This window comes from Onychomys torridus, chromosome 22, assembly GCF_903995425.1.
Source record: "Onychomys torridus chromosome 22, mOncTor1.1, whole genome shotgun sequence".
In the NCBI taxonomy this organism is placed as follows: domain Eukaryota; kingdom Metazoa; phylum Chordata; class Mammalia; order Rodentia; family Cricetidae; genus Onychomys; species Onychomys torridus.
This window is the reverse complement of record NC_050464.1, coordinates 18,264,007-18,282,302: the sequence shown is the minus strand read 5'-3', so window position 1 is coordinate 18,282,302 and position 18,296 is coordinate 18,264,007. Positions and strand designations below refer to the sequence as shown.

The 18,296-nt window shown below is 51.8% G+C and overlaps 1 protein-coding gene across 2 annotated transcripts; it reads left to right on the top strand.

Annotated features, from left to right (window-relative positions):
* The first annotated feature begins 1,279 nt into the window (after positions 1-1,279).
* Positions 1,280-16,637, top strand: Mlxipl (MLX interacting protein like). Of its 2 annotated transcripts, none has more exons than XM_036172055.1 (15): positions 1,280-1,359; positions 1,515-1,604; positions 1,862-1,906; positions 3,070-3,271; positions 3,362-3,442; positions 8,158-8,342; positions 11,940-12,480; positions 12,731-12,798; positions 12,881-13,034; positions 13,185-13,300; positions 13,407-13,526; positions 13,647-13,774; positions 14,478-14,601; positions 15,332-15,461; positions 15,986-16,637. In XM_036172055.1, the coding sequence occupies exons 2-15, from the start codon at positions 1,563-1,565 to the stop codon at positions 16,102-16,104; spliced, it is 2,055 nt and encodes a 684-aa protein (XP_036027948.1). In that variant the 5' UTR covers positions 1,280-1,359; positions 1,515-1,562; the 3' UTR covers positions 16,105-16,637. The 2 variants fall into 2 exon arrangements, with proteins under 2 accessions (XP_036027948.1, XP_036027947.1); XM_036172054.1 differs by having other exon boundaries at positions 12,878-13,034.
* The last annotated feature ends 1,659 nt before the right edge of the window (positions 16,638-18,296 follow it).

The window sequence follows — 18,296 nt, the reverse complement described above, 5'->3', positions numbered from 1 at the left end:
AGAATGTTCGTTTCTTAGAGCAACAAAGAGGAGAGGAAACTGGGGAGTAGGAAAGAGCCTGGGGCTGAAGCAAGGCAGGGGGCTCAAGAGGTGGAGGACAAGCTGGAGAGATGGCTCAGTGGGTAAGAGCACTGGCTACTCTTCCAGAGGTCCTGGGTTCAATTCCTAGTACCCACATGGTAGCTCACAGCCATCTATGATGGGATCTGGTGTGAAGATGTACATGAAGACAACTCATACATAACCAAGCAGATCTTTTTGTTTTTGTTTTCAAGATTTATTTTGTTTATAATGTTTTTTTGTCTGAATGTATGTGTATGTGAGGACACCATATCTCCTGGAACTGGAGTTACAGATAGTTGTGAGCTGCCATGTGGGTACTAGGAATTGTGGGTGCTGGGGATTGAACCTGGTTCCTCTAGAAGAACAATCAATGCTCTTAACCACTGAACCATCTCCCCAAACCCAATAAATCTCTTTTTTAAAAAGAGTTTGAGAGGCTGGGCAGTGGTGTCACATTCTTTTAATCCCAGCACTTGGGAGGCAGAAGCAGGTGGATCTCTGAGTTCGAGGCCAGCCTGGGCTACAGAGCAAGTTCCAGGACAGCCAGAATTACACAGAGAAACCCTGTCTCAAAAAACCAAAAAAAAAAAAAAAAGTTTGATGACAGCTTAGACGACATAGTGGTTCCAGGCTAGCCCAAACTATAATAAATTGCAAGAATCTGTGTCAAAATAAAAATAATTTACACCATGATAATGTATCTCCTCAGTACACTGGCTCAGAATCATCCATTGAGGATGGGGTGTGGCTCAGCAATAGAGTGCCTAGAATCTCCCAGTGAGAGGTTGGGGTGTGATTCAGTAGTAGAGCTTGTGCAGAGAGAAGAGAAAGACACTGGGGTGGGGTGGGGGCTCAGTGGGTAGTGTGCTTGTCTAGAACACAGGAAGCTGTGTGTTCCCTCACCAGAACTGCATAGAATCGGCAGGGTGGTGAACCTGGGAGGTGGAGGCAGAGGATCAAGAGATCAAGGTCATCCTTAGCTGTCTGATGAGTTTGAGACCAGCGAAGGACCAATGTCTCAGAGAGAGAGAGAGAGAAAAGACGAGGAGGACGAGGAGGAGGAGGAAGGAGGGGAGGGAGAGGAGGGGAGGGGAGGGGAGAGAAAAAGAAAAAAAAGGGTCAGGCAGGATTATGAAGTGTGTCACTCAACTTCAGTCTCCTAGGGTGGAGGATGCGAGGTCTGGGTGCCTCTGACCTGGCCCTCTCCCCTCAGATGTGCGGCGGAGGAAGAGTCCAGTGTGTGGCTTCGTGACCCCTCTGCAGGGCTCGGAAGCAGATGAGCACCGGAAACCGGAGGTAGCTGGAGACGGGTGGGCTGCCCACCCACCCATCTGCTTGTCCACCCAGAGGTTCCCTTCTCCCGCGGTGGGGCGTGGGTATGAGGTGGGATGTGGGGAGACCGACCAGGGTGTCACCCATCGCGCTGAGCCCTGATACCTGCCCTCCCCCAGGCTGTCGTCCTGGAGGGGAATTACTGGAAGAGGCGCATCGAGGTGGTCATGCGCGAGTACCACAAGTGGAGAATCTACTACAAGAAGCGGGTCCGTGGGGCTGGCAGGGGCAGAGCGTCCCCTGGGGGGCTTAGAAGAGCCCTGGAGGGGACCCCACGGCGCCACCTTCACCCGTACCCTCGAACCACCCAGCATGATAGCCACAGGGTCTCCCCAGGGCCAGCTTCTCTCCCTGGGTGGTGGGAAGGGGCAGGGCCGGGGGAACTATGAACTCCAGAGGTTGTGAGTGGAGGGGGAGGGGCTAGGTGGGGACGGGGATTCAGTGTCCGAACTTTATGTTCCCGTAGCTCCGGAAGTCCAGCAGGGAAGGGGATCTCCTGGCTCCTAAGCAGGTGAGTGTTCAGTAAATCCAGCAACGCAAGGCTTGAGCAAGGAAGGGCATCTAGGCAGATGGAAACTGGAGAATGTCTGCCTGGCTGACCAGGACGGGCTATGGGCGAGGTGACTGGGTGGGAGAGGAATGGGCGTGGCCACTATGACCACGCGCGTGATTACTGAAACTTTCTCTTCTTGGGAAAATCAGTTGTGAGGCAGGAGGATTTGTAGCCAGTTCCCGGCTAGCCTGAATTAAGTCACGAGTCCAACGCCAGTGTGGGCTGCAGAGTGAGCTAGCTAGCTGTCCGTGTCTTAAGAAAAGAAAACAAAACAAAAGAAAACAAAAAAGAAAAAGTAAGCAGATGGTGGGGAGGCCTAAGGGAAAGGCATCCACAGGACAGAAGTCTCAGACAAAAGAAAGCAGACAGAAAGCCAGGCTGAGGCAGGAGGCTGCCTTGGAGACTATGTCTTCAAGAACAAAAATAAAAACGACTAAAACTTGGCTTGATGGTGTACACCAACCATGCCACCACTGAGGAGGTAGAGACAGTAAGAGATCAGGAGTTCAAGGCTATCCTCTGCTACACAGAGAGTCTGGGCTAGCCTGGGCTACGTGAAACTCTGCCTCAAAAACATAAAGCCGGGGTTGGGGATTTAGCTCAGTGGCAGAGCGCTTGCAAGGCCGTGGGTTCGGTCCTCAGCTCAAAAAAAACAAAAAAGAAAACAAAAAAACCTTAAAGCTGGCAAGATGGGATGGTGTATGTTTTCTGTTTGTTTGTTTTGTTTTGTTTTTCGAGACCTGGGCTACATAATGAGTTCTAGGCCAGCTAGAGCTATATGGTGAGACTCTATCTTTTTTTGTTTGTTTTTCAAGACAGGGTTTTCTGTGTGGCCTTGGCTGTCCTAGAACTCACTCTGTAGACCAGGCTGGCCTTGAACCCACAGAGATCCGCCTGCCTCTGCCTCTGAATGCTGGGATAAACGCCAAACTACAGCATAGAGAGCAGAAAAGGCAACTGGCCCTCCTGGTCTGCTTCCTAGAGGGAGGTGTCAGATGACCTTTGCTTTTGAGACCATAATGAACCAGGCCACCCAAGAAAAAGTGAGGGAGGTGTTCTCTTTTGGAGAGGCTTTTTCTCCAGGGCAGGGGACCAGGGCGGTGAGCTCTGTATCCTGCCAGGTGGAGGGTGGGTGGCCGCCACCAGAGAGATGGTGCGAACAGCTATTCACCAGTGTGGTGCCCGTGCTGCTCGGGGGCTCCGAGGAGGAGCCTGGGGGTCGACAGCTTCTGGACCTCGACTGCTTCCTGTCCGATATATCCGATACACTCTTCACCATGACACAGCCCAGCCCCTCTTCCCTTCAGCTGCCCCCAGAAGACGGTGAGGAGAGGAAGGGGCTGGGGGAGGGAGAGGGGCCGTGCCATCTCCCCTGCCTGCAGCCTCCCACCACCTCACCCTTTGTCCCTTCAGCTTATGTTGGCAATGCTGACATGATCCAGCCAGACCTGACGCCGCTGCAGCCCAGCCTGGATGACTTCATGGAGATCTCAGGTGGGACAGGTCCTTCCCCAGGAGGCAGGATGGACCAAAAGGGTCAGTTTAAGAAAAAAATTCCGGGAGACTATAAGGCTTTTGCAGTGGGAGGATGAACGGTATTGTAATTTGTGTGTGTGTGTGTGTGTGTGTGTGTGTGTGTGTGTGTGTGTGTGTATGTAGTGTTAGGATTAGAACCCAAGATGTTGTACCTACTAGGCAGATGCTCTACCACTGAGCCACACCCCAGCCCCTCACTGGGGGATTCTAGGCAGGTGCTCTACCACTGAGCCACACCCCAGCCCCTCACTGGGGGATTCTAGGCAGGTGTTCTACCACTGAGCCACACCCCAGCCCCTCACTGGGGGATTCTAAGCAGGTGCTCTCCCACAGATCCTTTATGGTCTATTATGGGAGAGTCCTTGGGTTTGGTCCTGAGCACTTCATGAGCCACTGTGACTGACAAGGGAATTCCAAGCATCAAATCTCTCTGTGTTTGTTTGTTTGTTTGTTTTTTCTTTTCTCCTTGAGACAGGGTTTCTCAGTGTAGCCTTGGCTGTCCTGGAACTCACTATGTAGACTGTCTCGAACTCAGAGAGATTTGCCCACCTTTGCCTCCTGAGTGCTGAGATCAAACTACATCCAGCTTAGAAGCCTCAAATCTCTTGAAGCATTTTGCAAAGTGGCAAGTTTCTCAGATTCCTCTCTTCTCCCAGGCTACTGAGTTATTCATGTATCCAAGTGTTTCCAGATACCCTGGCCATGTCAATATGAGCCCATGAGGACAAACCTTTCTTTCTCTCTCTTCTGTTTTTTCTCTCTCTCTGGTTTTTCTTATGAGACAGGGTGTCTCAGTTAGGGATTCATTGCTGTGAAAAGACACCATGGCCATGGCAACTCCTGTAAAGGAAAACATTTAATTGGGGTGGCTCACTTACAGTTCAGAGGTTTAGTTCATTATCATCGTGGCGGGACATGGCGGCATGCAGGTAGACATGATACTGGAGAGCTAGCTGAGCGTTCTACATCTGAATCCCCAGGCAGCAGGAAGAGACAGTGACGCTGGGCCTGGCTTAAACATCTGAAACCTCAAAGCCTGCCCCCAGTGACACACTTCCTTCAACCAGACCACACCTACTCCAACAAGGCCACACCCCCAATAATGCCACTCCCTAAGAGCCTATGGGGGCCATTTGGCTTCAAACCCCCACACAAGTCCTAATTTTCTTTCTGTTGCTCTGACAGGTGCTCTGACAAAAAGCACCTTAGGGAAGGAAAGGGCTTATCTCCACTTCCGGGTCACAGTCCATCACTGAGGGAAGTCAGGGCAGGAACTCAAGCGGGAACCATGGCGGAATGAGGAGTGTCTTTGTTGGGAGTACTGTTACTGTGCTAACACACCATGACCACAGCAACTCAGTCCATCACGGAAGGAAGTCAGGGCAGGAACCTGGAGGCAGGAGCTGATGCGGAGGCCATGGGGGCAGAGCTGCTTCTTGCTTGTTCTTCATGGCTTGCTCAGCCTGTTTTCTCATAGAAACTTGGACCACCAGCCCAGGGGTGGCTCCACCCACCACAGGCTGGGCCCTCCCCTATGGATCACTAATGAAGAAATGCCCTGCAGGCTTGCCTACAGCCTGAACTTGTGGGGGCATTTTCTCAGTTGGGGCTCCTTCCTCTACTTTATTTTTTGCCGGAGCTGAGGATCGAACCCAGGGCCTTATGCTTATGAACTGGCACACTTAGCTACCTCCTCTGTCAATCAGGATGATAGGCAGGCTGATCTAAGCAGCCCCCTACTCAATTACATCCCCTTCTCGGGTTACTCTAGAAAATCATCAGGTTGATGGTTAAAGTTAACTAGGACATGGGTCTTGTACAGTGCAGGCTGGCCTCAAACTTGCTGTACAGCCAAGGCTACAGCAACTCTGATCTTGCTGCCTCTACCTTCCATACCGGAATTAGAGCCTAGAAACGTGTATTACCATGCCCACAGTGTGTTCTCTCCCTCTTTCTCTCCACACACTCCCCCCAGCTCTCACTATGTAGCCCAGGATGGCCTTGAACTCATGATCCTCCTCCTGAGTGCCTGCATTCCAGGTGTGAGTCACAATGCCTGGTACAACTTGCTTCCTATTTTCCGGTGGGGTCTTCCTTCCCCAAAGGGCTGTCTTCCTCTCGTTTTTGTTTGTTTGTCTGCCTCTGCCTCCCGAGCGCTAGTGTTAAAGGTGTGTGCCAGCACAGCCCGGCCCTGAGTGTATTTCTAGCTCACTGCTCCTCACAAGGCATGCATTTAGGGGCCTTGAAAGCCATGCTGGGGGTTAGCTGGGGGCCAGGAGGATATCAGGGCTGAACCTGTCTCACCCAAACTTGAAGAGACTGTCTCTGAGAGAGAAGCTTCATTCAGCGACAAGTCCCCTTCCCAGCTCCTTCCCTATAGGGTCCTGGGCCTGTCATTCAAGGGGTGAGGCCAATGGGGGTGGGTACTAGGGAATGAGGAACCACCCCTACCCCCACCCCCACCTCCGCCTTAGCCCTGGGAGGGTGGGTTCTGCCAGGGGCAGAAGTGTTGATGGCAGTGCCCTGGAAGCAGATCTGCCCCCAAGGACAGCAGCTCCATCTTGTCCCACAGACCCCTACCACAGGTAGGAGCTCAGCTGTGCCCACCCAGGGCTCTGGGCAAAGTGCAGATGGGTTGGAGTTTGCAGTAACTAGTCAATCAATGCCAGGTGGGAGCTGACTGGGGGGCAAGCATGGCTCTCCCAGAGCAGGGGGCTACAGTGACCCTCCGAAACTGGCCGTGCTCAGGGAGAGCCTGGAGCCACCCGGGGGGGGGGGGGCATTCTGTCTTTCTGCAAACCCTGTTGAAGGTGCAGAATTCTACAGAGGCCGGGGTCTGGGGAAGGGCAGGTGCCCGGACAGGGAGTGGCTGGTCAGTGTGGGGACCAGGCCAGGGAAGGACTGGGACTTGATGGGAGGTTGAGAGGGTTCGGAAGAGGCTCTCTGGAGGCCTCCAGGAACAGGCGTAAAGGGGTAGTGGCCGCTTTGGCATAATGGGTTTGCCTCAGGACTAGTCTCTAATCTTGGGCTTCAGGTGGCCTTCTGACAAGGGCCATGGTCCTTGGGGGAGAGGGGTGGGCCTCTGGTGACCAGTTTCTAGTCCCTCCCCAGATCCCTTTGTACAGAGTGGGGGCTGCATGAGACTACTTCTGATACTGGGAGAGATGTGGGCATGGCAGGCATGTCGTCCGTCACACACTAGGGACAGACATCCAGAGAGATAGACAGGTGCTTCATGTCACTGCATACTGATACTCAGAACCTGTTTGGTTTTCTGGCCAGGCAGAATCACCTGAGACAAACACACACACGTATACACACATGCCATGTACAACACATATTCATACACATATATAGGCATTTATGCACACACATGCATATATATAAAACTATCACACTCATGCATGCTCATACACATGGACAAACACATAAGTATACACACATATATACACGGCAACATACATACATATACATACACCATACACATGCTTACACATATAGAGGTCTACATGTATACAAACATGCATATACACATGTACACAGCATATACATGTGTGTATACATATACACATACATACACACATTCACATATATATATACATATGCTCTCAGACATGCGTATACACATATGCATATACATATACATGTTATGCTCCCATATACACTCTCAACATGCATATAAATCCAAATACACATACCACGTAGACATATACACACAAATATGCATCCCATATAGACATACTCACACAGTAGAGGCATACAGACATGTACTCCCTGACCTTATGACCTCTAACTCACTTGGTCTCGAGAGGTGGCTTATGTCAGAATGTCTGACCAGCCTCCCTGGCTTAGGATTCTGGAGGGAAAGTGGGGGGCCACAGCCCACCAAACCCTGTGGGGAGCTACATGGTGGGGTCTGCTCTGAATGGCCCAGGAGGCCTTGGGCACAGAGCACATGCTGGTCAGGGTCAGAGAAAGGTGCCCGGAAGGGAGAGGGTAGGCGGGTGTCGCCCCAGCCCGGGATGTGGTTAGGCCATGAGCAGCCTGCTTCCCAAAACCAGAATAGCCCAGAACTTACACAACCCACACCCCTAAACACTCTGGCTGCCTTGCCCGCCTCTCCCATGAGCTTTTCAGGCTTCCTGGCTTCCTATCACTCACACCCCGACTCAGCCCACTCTGTGTCCCCCAAAGGTCAGCCTAGGCTTTGCTCTATCAGCCTCAACTTACTGATCTTTCAGCAAGCCTAACCTACGCCTGACCCACTGACCTTGTGAACCTGCTCACCCTTGATTCATCCCTGACACAGAGGCAACTCCCCTGTACCCCACCTTTTTCCTCCCCAGAACCTCTCTGTGACCCCTTCTTTCTAGAATGCCAACAGTGTTAAAGAGGAGCAGACGCGAGGAGGGGAAGTGAACCCAGAGTGGGGCTCCGTGGGTGGGCAGCCTCCTGGGGTCCCTGCTCACTCACTCCCTGCCATCTGTCCCGGGACCGTGCTACCCGTCTCTAGGGCAGCTTTGCTTGAGTGTGACAGAAACCGTTTCACAGTCTCTCGTGGAAGCCTTCCTCCTCTCCTGGCCCTGTCCCACCTCTGCCCAGCGTGAGGACTGCAGCAAAGACCTATCCTGAGTCCTTAATATCGTTTGCTCCCCTGTGTGTCCCAATTACAGATTTCTTCACCAATTACCGCCCCCCGCAGCCGACCTCATCTTCAAACTTCCTAGAGCCCCCCAGCGTTGGCCCCATGGCTGACTCCCTCTTCAGCAGTGGGATCCTGGGCCCAGAGATGCCATCTCCAGCCTCCTTGTCCTCCTCCTCGGGGATGACCCCTCTCTCAGGGACTACCCGCCTACAGGTGAGCATATCCTGTTCTGCACAGCCTGCCCAGGGCATCTGAGAGCTAGCTCTGGCTCTGCCTGGGGCCAGGAGGTAGCTAGATGCTTTCTGGGCCAGCCAGGAAGAGATGTTGGGAGCACACGACCAGCAGAGAAGAAAACCCTACAAAGCAGAGCTAAATGGATTGAATTCTCGAAAGAGAGTAGAGGAAGACAAAGTACATAAGAGGGTTTTTTTGTTTTTTGTTTTGGTTTTGGTTTTGGTTTTGAGACAGGGTTGCGTCTCAGGGCCCTGGGGGGGCCTTGAACTCAGAGAGACCAGCCTGCCTCTGCCTCTTGAAGGCAGAGATAAAAGGCGTACACCACCACGCCTGCCCAACATTCTGGGTCTTAGTGAATGGGCTGGTGAAGGGCAAGCCAGATGGGAGGAAGGAACAGGAATGTGTACGTGGAAGCAGGATGGGAGTGTGTGTGTGTTTAGACAACTGTGAGTTGGCATCTTGTTTCAAGAACTCCTGTGCCCAGTTCATAAGTCATTTTCCTGTCACCATTAGGTATCTGTTCTAGTTTCATTTCTGTCGCTGTTAAAATACCCTGAGAAAAAGCAAGTTAGGGGGAGAAGAGGAGTTTCTTTCAGCTAGCAACCCCAGGTTACAGTCCACCAGTGCGGGGAAGTCAAGACAGGGACTTCAGTCACACCACATCGACAGTCAAGAGCCGAGAACAGTGACTGCGTGCATGCTCACTCACTCACATTCAGCTCCATTTCTTTACTCTGACCCAGTTCAGGACCCCCTGCCTAGGGAATGGTGCCACCCACAGTGGGCTGGGTCTTTCCGTATCACCTGACTTAATTAAGATCATCCGCAACAGACACGCCCGCAGGCCAACCCGATGTTGTCCGTTCCTCCCTGAGACTCTTCCCAGGTGGTCCTGGGTTGTGTCGTGTTGACAGTGAAACCTAACCGCCACGGTGTCCTTTTGTCCTTTCTCCTCTCGTTGGACTTTTGACCAGCTTTTGTAGTTGACGGTTAGAGGTCTCTCTCCTCCACTGGACAGACAGCTTCTTGCTGGCAGGGCCGTTTTGGTCACCGCTGCATTCTCTGTACCTAGTGGTGTCCACACACACAGTATCATTCAATAAGCAGTTGCCCAGGGAGTGAGTGAATGAGAGCAGAGAGAGACATGCACAGCAGTAAATGGAAAGATCACAGTAGACAATGGTGGGTAAGTGAAGGCAAAGTGAAATGGGCTGGTGAGTGGTTGGGCTGGTGAGTGGATCCCCACCCAAATGGTTGGGCAGACTGATGAATGGACTAGCGGGTGCACGGGCTGGTGATACATGGCTTTGTGAGTGGATGGATGGTTTGTTCCATTAGTGGCTGGTGATCTACAGACGGTAGATGAATAGACAGATGGATGGGCTGATGGGAGAATAAAGAGAGTTCGGATGGTTGGATCTGTTGGTGAATGGCTTCCTGGGGCTTCCTGGGGCTTCCTGGAGCAGTAGCCAGTCTCTCATCAGTGTGCTACACCTAGGAAGACCACCTCAGGGAAAGAGATAGGCTGCTCGTGGTGTCCCAGGTCTTCGTCTGTCATGGGGGAGGGGGTGAAACGGAGAAGCTAGGAAGCAAAGACAGAGGTGGGTGTGGGGGAGGAAGAATGTCTTCACTAGATGGCTTCAACCCCCACCCCCGACTTACTCCATCTGGACTCCCAGACTATGAGTGTACATTCATGCTGTGTCCCCATCCCCATAATAGTTACTTTGTCCCTTGCTATGACAAAACGCCTGGTCAAAAGCAACTTAAGGAAAGGTTTTCAAGACAGGGTCTCTCCGTGGACCAGTCCTGGCTGTCCTGGAACTCATTGAGATCTCCCTGTCTCTGCCTCCCGAGTGCTGGGATTAGAGGTGTGCTCCACCATCACCCAGCATAAAAGGTTTCTTTTTTTTTTAAGATTTATGTATTTATTGTGTATACAGAAGAGGGCACCAGATCTCATTACAGATGGTTGTGAGCCACCATGTGGGTGCTGGGAATTGAACTCAGGACCTCTGGAAGAGCAGTCGATGTTCTTAACCGCTAAGCCATCTCTCCAGCCCCAAAAGGTTTCTTTTGGATCTTGATTTGGAGGATACAGTAGAGGAGGCAAGACAGCAGCACATTGAGACAGCTGGTCCCACTGTGTCAGGGGGCAGAGAGGAGAATGCTGGTACTCAGTTTCCATGCTCATTTTAATTTGATGATGATGATGATGATGTGTGTGTGTGTGTACAGGTGTGATATAGAGGGGTATTCATGCCATAGTGTGCATGTGGAGGTCAGAGAACAAGAAGGCAGCAGGTCTCTCTCTGCGCTGTCGCACCATATGGGTCCCAGGGACTCAAGTCAAGGCTTGGTGGCAAGTGTTTACTCACGGAGCCGGCTGACCACGCCCCCTTACTTACTTTTTTTTTTTTTTTTTTTTTTTTTTTTTTTTTTTTGGTTTTTTTTGAGACAGGGTTTCCCTGTGTAGCTTTGTGCCTTTCCTGGAACTCACTTGGTAGCCCAGGCTGGCCTCGAACTCACAGAGATCCGCCTGGCTCTGCCTTCCTAGTGCTGGGATTAAAGGCGTGCGCCACCACTGCCTGCATTACTTTTTTAATGTATTTTATGTGTGTTCACACGTATGTGGATGTGGGTGCCCATGTGGAGGTCAGAGAATGACTTTCAGGAGTTGGTTCTCTCCTTCCCCATGTGAGTTCCTGGGATCAAACTCAACTCATCAAGGTTGGCTGCAAATGCTTTAAGTTTCTGAGCCTTTATACTGGCCCACTTTTTATTCAGTCTGGTATTCCACCCCCATGGAATGGTTCTGCCCTCATCCAGGGTGAGTCTTCTCTCTCACTTAACCCTCTCTGGGAACATCCGCAGAGACACACCGAAGAGGTGTGTTTCACTACCCATTTCTTAATTGAATCAAGTTGACCATGGAGTTTAACCAGCACACCCAACCCCCTTAGTTTATCCATTCTGGAAATGCCCTCAACCAAACACCATTGTACCTCACCAATCTCCTAGGCATTCCTCAGTTCTGTCAGTCCAGATTAACCATCACATCTGGGGTTGAAATAGAGAGATGGGTGAGTTCATAGATGAAAGAATAAATAGGTAAATGGATGGAAAAGATGGATAGACAGGCAGGTGAATGGATAACACATAGATTAATAGGCAAGTTAGTGGTGGTGGACAGGTAGATAGATCATTGGATGGATGGATGGATGGATGGATGGATGGATGGATGGATGGATGGATGAACACTAGATTAGTAGCTGTATTGGATAAGTTATTTGGTGGTTGAATGGAATACAAATCATCAGTAAGCCTGATGTGTCATGCTTAATTTGTACATAAAGTTCCCACTAGGCTACAGTTATAATTATATTATAATTTCCACTGTGTGCATGTATGCCTGTGTGTATGCATGTGTGTGCATGTATATAGACCAGTTCTCTGTCCTCAGTATCCAGTCCAATACATAGCCAGGACAGAGGCTTCCTGGTGGGGGCAAGCAGGCCCCCCCCCCCCCCCCCCGCTCTCTGAATATCATCCTGTCTCTCCCTGCCCCTCACCTAGGCTGGGAACAGCTGCCCTGGACCCTTGGACCCCAGTACCTTTTTGAGCTCTGACTTCCTTCTTCCTGAAGACCCAAAGACCAAGATCCCACCTGCTCCTGTACCGACTCCCCTCCTTCCATACCCCACCCCTGCCAAGGCACAGGGCTTAGAGCCCTGCACCCCGCCTCCCTTCCCTACAATGGCTCCACCTCCCACTCTGTTGCCAGAAGAGCCTCTCTTCTCTGCCAGGTTCCCCTTCACCACAGTCCCTCCGGCTCCAGGAGTGCCTCCACTTCCTGCCCCCACCACCTTCGTTCCCACCCCACAGCCTGGCCCTGGCCCTGGCCCTTTCCCTGTAGACCATCTGGCCCATGGGTACCCAGAACCTGTCTTTAGGCCTCACTTCGCCATGCCCCAGGATATGCAGCCCAGATGCAAGCCCTCCATCCCATCCCCTGGTGGACAGAAAGCCAGTCCCCCTACCTTGGCCCCTACCACTGCCAGCCCCACTGCCACTGCCAGAGACAACAACCCCTGCCTTACCCAGCTTCTCAGGGCAGGTGAGATGGGGGAGGCAGGTGGACGAGGTGCTGGGAGGGGCCAGCTCTGAAAGGAGACGGCAGGCTACTAGGGCGGAAGGCTAGGGTTTTAGGGTGGGCTTGGGGGACAGGGACAGGGCGAGATGATGTCAGGGACATGAGCTCTATCTGATAGGGGTGTGTGGGCTGCTGGGGAACAAGAAGGGGTCTTAATTGGTGATGGACTTGATTGGGCCAGTCTAGTGGTCCTCATAGTCCTGCCTGTACCCAGCCAAGCCTGAGCAAGCACTGGACCCTCCAACTGTGTCCAGCACCCTCCTCCGGCCCTCAGAGTCACCGGTAAGATGATGGATGGGCACTGGGATGTAAGGGTCAATCTAGGGCCTTTGCCCCAACTCTCTTCCCTTCTCCATCCCAGCAGGATACAGTCTCTGAGCTCCCCCGTGTCCGTGCCTTCTTTCCCCCAATCCCGGCCCCTACACCACCTCAGCCACCTCCATGCCCAGCCACACTGGCCCCTCCCAGGTCCCTGATTGTCCCCAAAGCAGAGCGGCTCTCACCCCCAGCGCCCAGCGGTAAATAGGGGCTAGAGAGATTGTGGGTCTTAGAGGAAGGAGGGAGGGTAAGATGAAGCGGGGTGTGACTGGGGTCAGGATGACAGGGACAGGGCAAGGGGACCTTCTCTCTCGTGTGTCGGTCTGTCTGTGGGTCTGTCCCTGCCACAGGCAGTGAGCGGCGATTATCAGGGGATCACAACTCCATACCACCCACGGGGGCACTGAGTGTCCACCTGTCTTCCCCTCAACCTATCCTAAGCCGGGGTCGTATAGACAACAACAAGGTATGTGCCATCTCCTGACCCCCCAAGATGCACTTGCTACCAATCTTACCCCCCCACTCCTTCCCCCCGGCTTCCCCTAGATTCATCTCGCTTTCTGCTTTCCAAGATGGAGAACCGACGCATCACACACATCTCTGCGGAACAGAAGAGGCGTTTCAATATCAAGCTAGGATTCGACACCCTTCATGGACTTGTGAGCACACTCAGTGCCCAGCCCAGCCTCAAGGTGAGCCCCCAGCCAGAGATGCACACTCCCTTAGAGTCATGGAGCCCCTCCTTGGACCAACACCCAACACCAGATCCCAGGGCCTGCCAGCACAGAGGCCCACACTGGTGGCGCTCACAGGTGAGCAAAGCGACCACGCTGCAGAAGACGGCCGAGTATATCCTGATGCTGCAGCAGGAGCGGACAGCCATGCAGGAGGAGGCGCAGCAGCTGCGGGATGAGATAGAGGAGCTCAATGCTGCCATCAAGTAAGCAGGGGTAGAGCTCAGCAGAACACCTGCCTGGGATCCTCCAGTGAGGGGCTGGGGGTGTGGCTCAGTGGTAGAGCCCCTGCCTAGAATCCCCCAGTGAGGGGCTGGGGTGTGGCTCAGTGGTAGAGCCCCTGCCTAGAATCCCCAGTGAGGGGCTGGTGTGTGGCTCAGTGGTAGAGCACCTGCCTAAAATCCCCTAGTGAAGGTCAGGAGATGTGGTTTGTGGTAGGGTGCTTGCATAGCATATGCAAGAACTGGGTTCCATCTCCAGCACCTTAAAAAAAAAAAAAAAAAAAAAAAAAAAAAAAAAAACAAGGCACATGCCTTCTATCCAGCAGTCAGGAGGCATAGGCAGGCAGATTTCTGTGAGTTCAAGGCCAACGTGGTCTACAAAGTTCCAGGACAGCCAGACTACACAGAAAAACCCTAAAAAAAAAAAAAAAAAAAAAAGGAAGAAGGGCTGGAGAGATGGCTTAGCAGTTAAGAGCACTGGCTGTTCTTCCAGTGGACCCTGGTTCAATTCCCAGCACCCACATGTCAGCTCACAACTGTCTGTAACTCTAAGATCTGACACCCTCACACAGACATACATGCAGGCAAAACACCAATGCACATCAAATTAAAAATAAATTTTTTAAAAAGTACGCAAGAGCTGGAGTATGGGAGACATGTCCTCATTCCCCAATTCTTTCATCCATAGCTTATGCCAGCAGCAGCTACCAGCCACTGGGGTTCCCATCACGCATCAGCGCTTTGACCAGATGCGGGACATGTTTGATGACTATGTCCGGACCCGTACACTGCACAACTGGAAGTTCTGGGTAGTATCCTTCCTTGGGCTGATGACCTGAGGGTTGTGATGTCTGTTGCAGTTAGACCAGGTTTGTATTAGACCACGGGCCGAGCTGGAGGACCCCAGGGAATGGGCTTTGGTTCTGCCCTCCAATGTCAGGCACTGGGATTGCAAGATTAAATGTCAACTGGGACTTCTTGCTGAGAGGGAGAGTCGGGGTGTGTGGTGGTTGGGAGGTGTTCCTGAAGGCAGTGTGGAAGTATCTAAAGTCCAAGGCATATGAGGCCTAGAGAAGGCAGGACATCCACTCTTCCCTGGATCCAGGGTTGAGCTGTGTTTGTGTTTGTCTTCCCAGATTGAGATTGAACTAGAGATTGAACAGGAGCTCCATCCCAGTCCTCTTTTAACCTTTTGAGACAAATTCTCACAAAGCTGGCCAGGGGAGCCTTGAACTTGTGATCCTCCCCCTCAGCCTCCTGAATGGCTGGGATGATAGGCCTGTTCTTGACTGAGCCTAGAGATGTGGAATGGACTAATACAGAATGAGAGCTCTGGGCGACTAAGGGGAGGGGCTGAGAGATACAGAGATGCGTGAACAGCCCTTAGCAGGGAGGGAGGGGAGCAGGGTGGCTCTCCATAGGGTTCACGGTTAGACAGTGACAGGCTTTTCTTGACACTGGCTTAGGTCAGGTGTCATAGTTCTATATGAGGTGGTGGGGTGCTGTCTGGACCACTGGTGTGTTCCTTGACTCTAAGCCCAGTTCAGCATCCTCATCCGACCTTTGTTTGAATCCTTCAATGGCATGGTGTCTACCGCAAGCTTGCACAGCCTCCGCCAGACCTCGTTGGCTTGGCTGGACCAGTACTGTTCCCTGCCTGCTCTCCGACCAAGTACGTGAGCCACCTTCCTGTCCACTAATGTGTGAGGCCTTGCAGAGCACCTGCCTAGAATCCCCCAGTGAGGGGCTGGGGGTTGTGGCTCAGTGGTAGAGCCTCTGCCTAGAATCCCCCAGTGAGGGGCTAGGGCGTGGTTCAGTGGTAGAGCACCTGCCTAAAATTCTCCAATGAGGGCCTGGGGGCGTGGCTCAGCAGAAGAGCACTTACACATTATCATGCACAAGACCCTGAGTTCAGTCTCCAGTAACACACACACACACACACACACATCCACACATATGAGGCTTCAGAGCAGAGAGTTCAAACCCAGCCTGCTTAGGCCCCTAGGTCCAGTCTGCCTTGAATACAGCCCAGGGTTTGAGAGCATTCCACCATATTGTACCCTGGATGGTCCTTTAGCCTCTAAAACACCTAAAGAAAGAGGTCCTGGGAAGGACCACCTGTTTAGCTAACTAGTATTTCCCCCGTGTTCTTGGCTTCATCCCTAACTTTGAAGGCATCTCACCCTCTTTTTCCAGCTGTTCTGAATTCCCTTCGCCAGCTCAGCACATCTACCAGCATCCTGACCGACCCAAGCCGTGTACCTGAGCAAGCCACACGGGCAGTCACAGAGGGCGCCCTGGGCAGACCATTCTAATCCCAGTGAAGGCTTCCAAGCCCCAGGGACAACCGGTGGGCACTCCCATCTTGATCCTGGCAGGCCCTTTCCCTGAGAGTCTAGTAGGCTCCTGGTCTTAGCCATCTCCTGAGGATGGAGAACCTAGTTCCCACCCCTGCACTGAACCAATGCTTGATCCCCAGCGACTCATACTCCATCTTTGGATCTCTGTTTAATAACAGAGGACCCCAAAGGCATTAGCAACTGTGACACTGGGGACCTAGGCCACTCAGGGAGCTCTGAGGAGAGATGAGGTCAAGCTATGTCCTCACGACTCCCTGCTTTGGGCAAAGGGTATCGCCCTTGGTTCCTCAGCAGGGAGGCAGAACAGGAGATATGCTCTCTTTGCCCCTGTGCTGGTGACATGGGGCGGGCACTACAGAGTGGCTTCCTGGGTAGCCACTGAGGTCTGGTGCCAGGAGAGATCAGGGGAAGGGGCGGCCGGAGCAGGGCAGGCATCTTGCACGAATGTAGATGTGTGTGTGCGTGTATGTGGATTTTCTAAAAACATTCTTGAACAATAAAAGCAAAAACTGCAAGGGTGTTGGTGTGATGGCAGCGTGTCTCGCTGTGGAACACAGAGAACAGGTAACAGTGAGAGGTGGCTGTATAGGGGACCCTGGGGGTCATAAAACCACCTTTGAGTGCTTTTAAATTAGCGTGTGTGCAGATGCACTCGCCGGTGTCTGTGCATGGAGGCCAGAAGCTTGTTTGGGTATCTTCCTCATTGCTCTCCACCTTCTTTTTAAAATGTTTCAAAACATATTTTAGGACTGGACATGGTGATGCACACCTTTAATCCCAGTACTTGGGAGGCAGAAGCAGGTGGATTTTTATGAGTGAGGCCAGCCTGGTTTATATATTGAGTTCCAGTCCAGCCAGAGCTACATAGGGAGACCCAGTCTCAACACATACATGCATACATACATACATACAATTACATATGTGTATTATATTTGGGGGAAAATTTTTTGAGACAGAGTCTCTCTCTGTAGTCTTGGCTCACCTGGAATTTGCTATGTAGACCAGGCTGGTTTCTAACTCATAAAGATCCTCCTGCCTATGCCTAAAAATATTTTAAGTTGCCAGGCGGTAGTGGCACACGCCTTAAATCCCAGCACTTGAGAGGCAGGGGCAGGCAGATGTTTGTGAGTTTGAGGCCAGCCTGATCTCCAAAGCGAGTTCCACAGAGAAATCCCGTCTCAACAAAACAAAAAAAACAAAACAAACAAAACAAACAAAAAAAAATTAAGTTACATTTATTTATGTGTGTGTGCACACACACGTCACTCCTTCCATCATGTAAGTTACGTGGAGTAAACTCAGGTCATCAACCTTGGCAGCAAGTACCCTTATTAGCTGAGCCATCTCACAGGCCCCTGGGCCTTATTCTTTGAGACAGAATCCTTCACTGAACTCACCATTTTGGCTAGGCTGGCTGGCCAATAAGGCCCTGAGATCTACCTGTCTCTGCTGTCCCAGCAATGGGGTTACCATTCCCGGCTTTCAGATCTTTGGTTGTAAGTCTAGCCTTTAATGGCTGAGCCATCCCTGCAGCCCCACTCCTGGCCCCACTTCTGAACACGGGCCCTCATGTTTACACAGTCAGCGCTTTACCTACGGAGCCCACTCCCCAGCCGACCACCTTTGTTTTCATTGACAGACGGAAGCTACTGGCATTTGGGATAAAGACAAAACTCAAGTGAAAGTTTGTGGGGTTGTTTTTTTTTTTTTTCCTTTAAAAAAAAAAGCGTTTTGTTTTTAGTTATGTGTGTCTGTGTGTATGCACATGAGTGCAGGTGCCCATGGAGGCCAGAAGAGGGCATGATGACCTGGAGGTGGAATTCCAGGGTGTTGGGAGTTGCCATATGTGAGGGCTGGGAACCAACTCAGGACTTCTACAAGAGCAGTTCCCACTCCTGACAGCTGAGTTATCTCTCCCGTGAGTTTTCTCCTTCTTGAAACAGAGTCCTGCTGTGTATCGTAGGCTGCTCTCAAGCCTCCTTCTGGGATCACATTTGTACACCATCATACCCAGACAGATGTCATGAAGATGGAACCTAGCACCTCACACAGGAACTCCTCCTGTCTTTGGAATGGCGAGGCTGGTCCAGGTGCAGGGAAACTTTTTTCTTTTTAATGAATTTTTATTTTGAGACAGGATCTCATGT

What these genes read in the sequence shown, in the direction of transcription:
- Mlxipl (XM_036172054.1), top strand. Translation starts at nt 1,563, where the DNA reads ATGCGCGAGTACCACAAGTGGAGAATCTACTACAAGAAGCGG. An exon ending in CTCACCCCCAGCGCCCAGCG is followed by an intron (nt 13,035 to 13,184) that starts GTAAATAGGGGC and finishes TCCCTGCCACAG; the next exon opens with GCAGTGAGCGGCGATTATCA. An exon ending in GTCGTATAGACAACAACAAG is followed by an intron (nt 13,301 to 13,406) that starts GTATGTGCCATC and finishes CTGCTTTCCAAG; the next exon opens with ATGGAGAACCGACGCATCAC.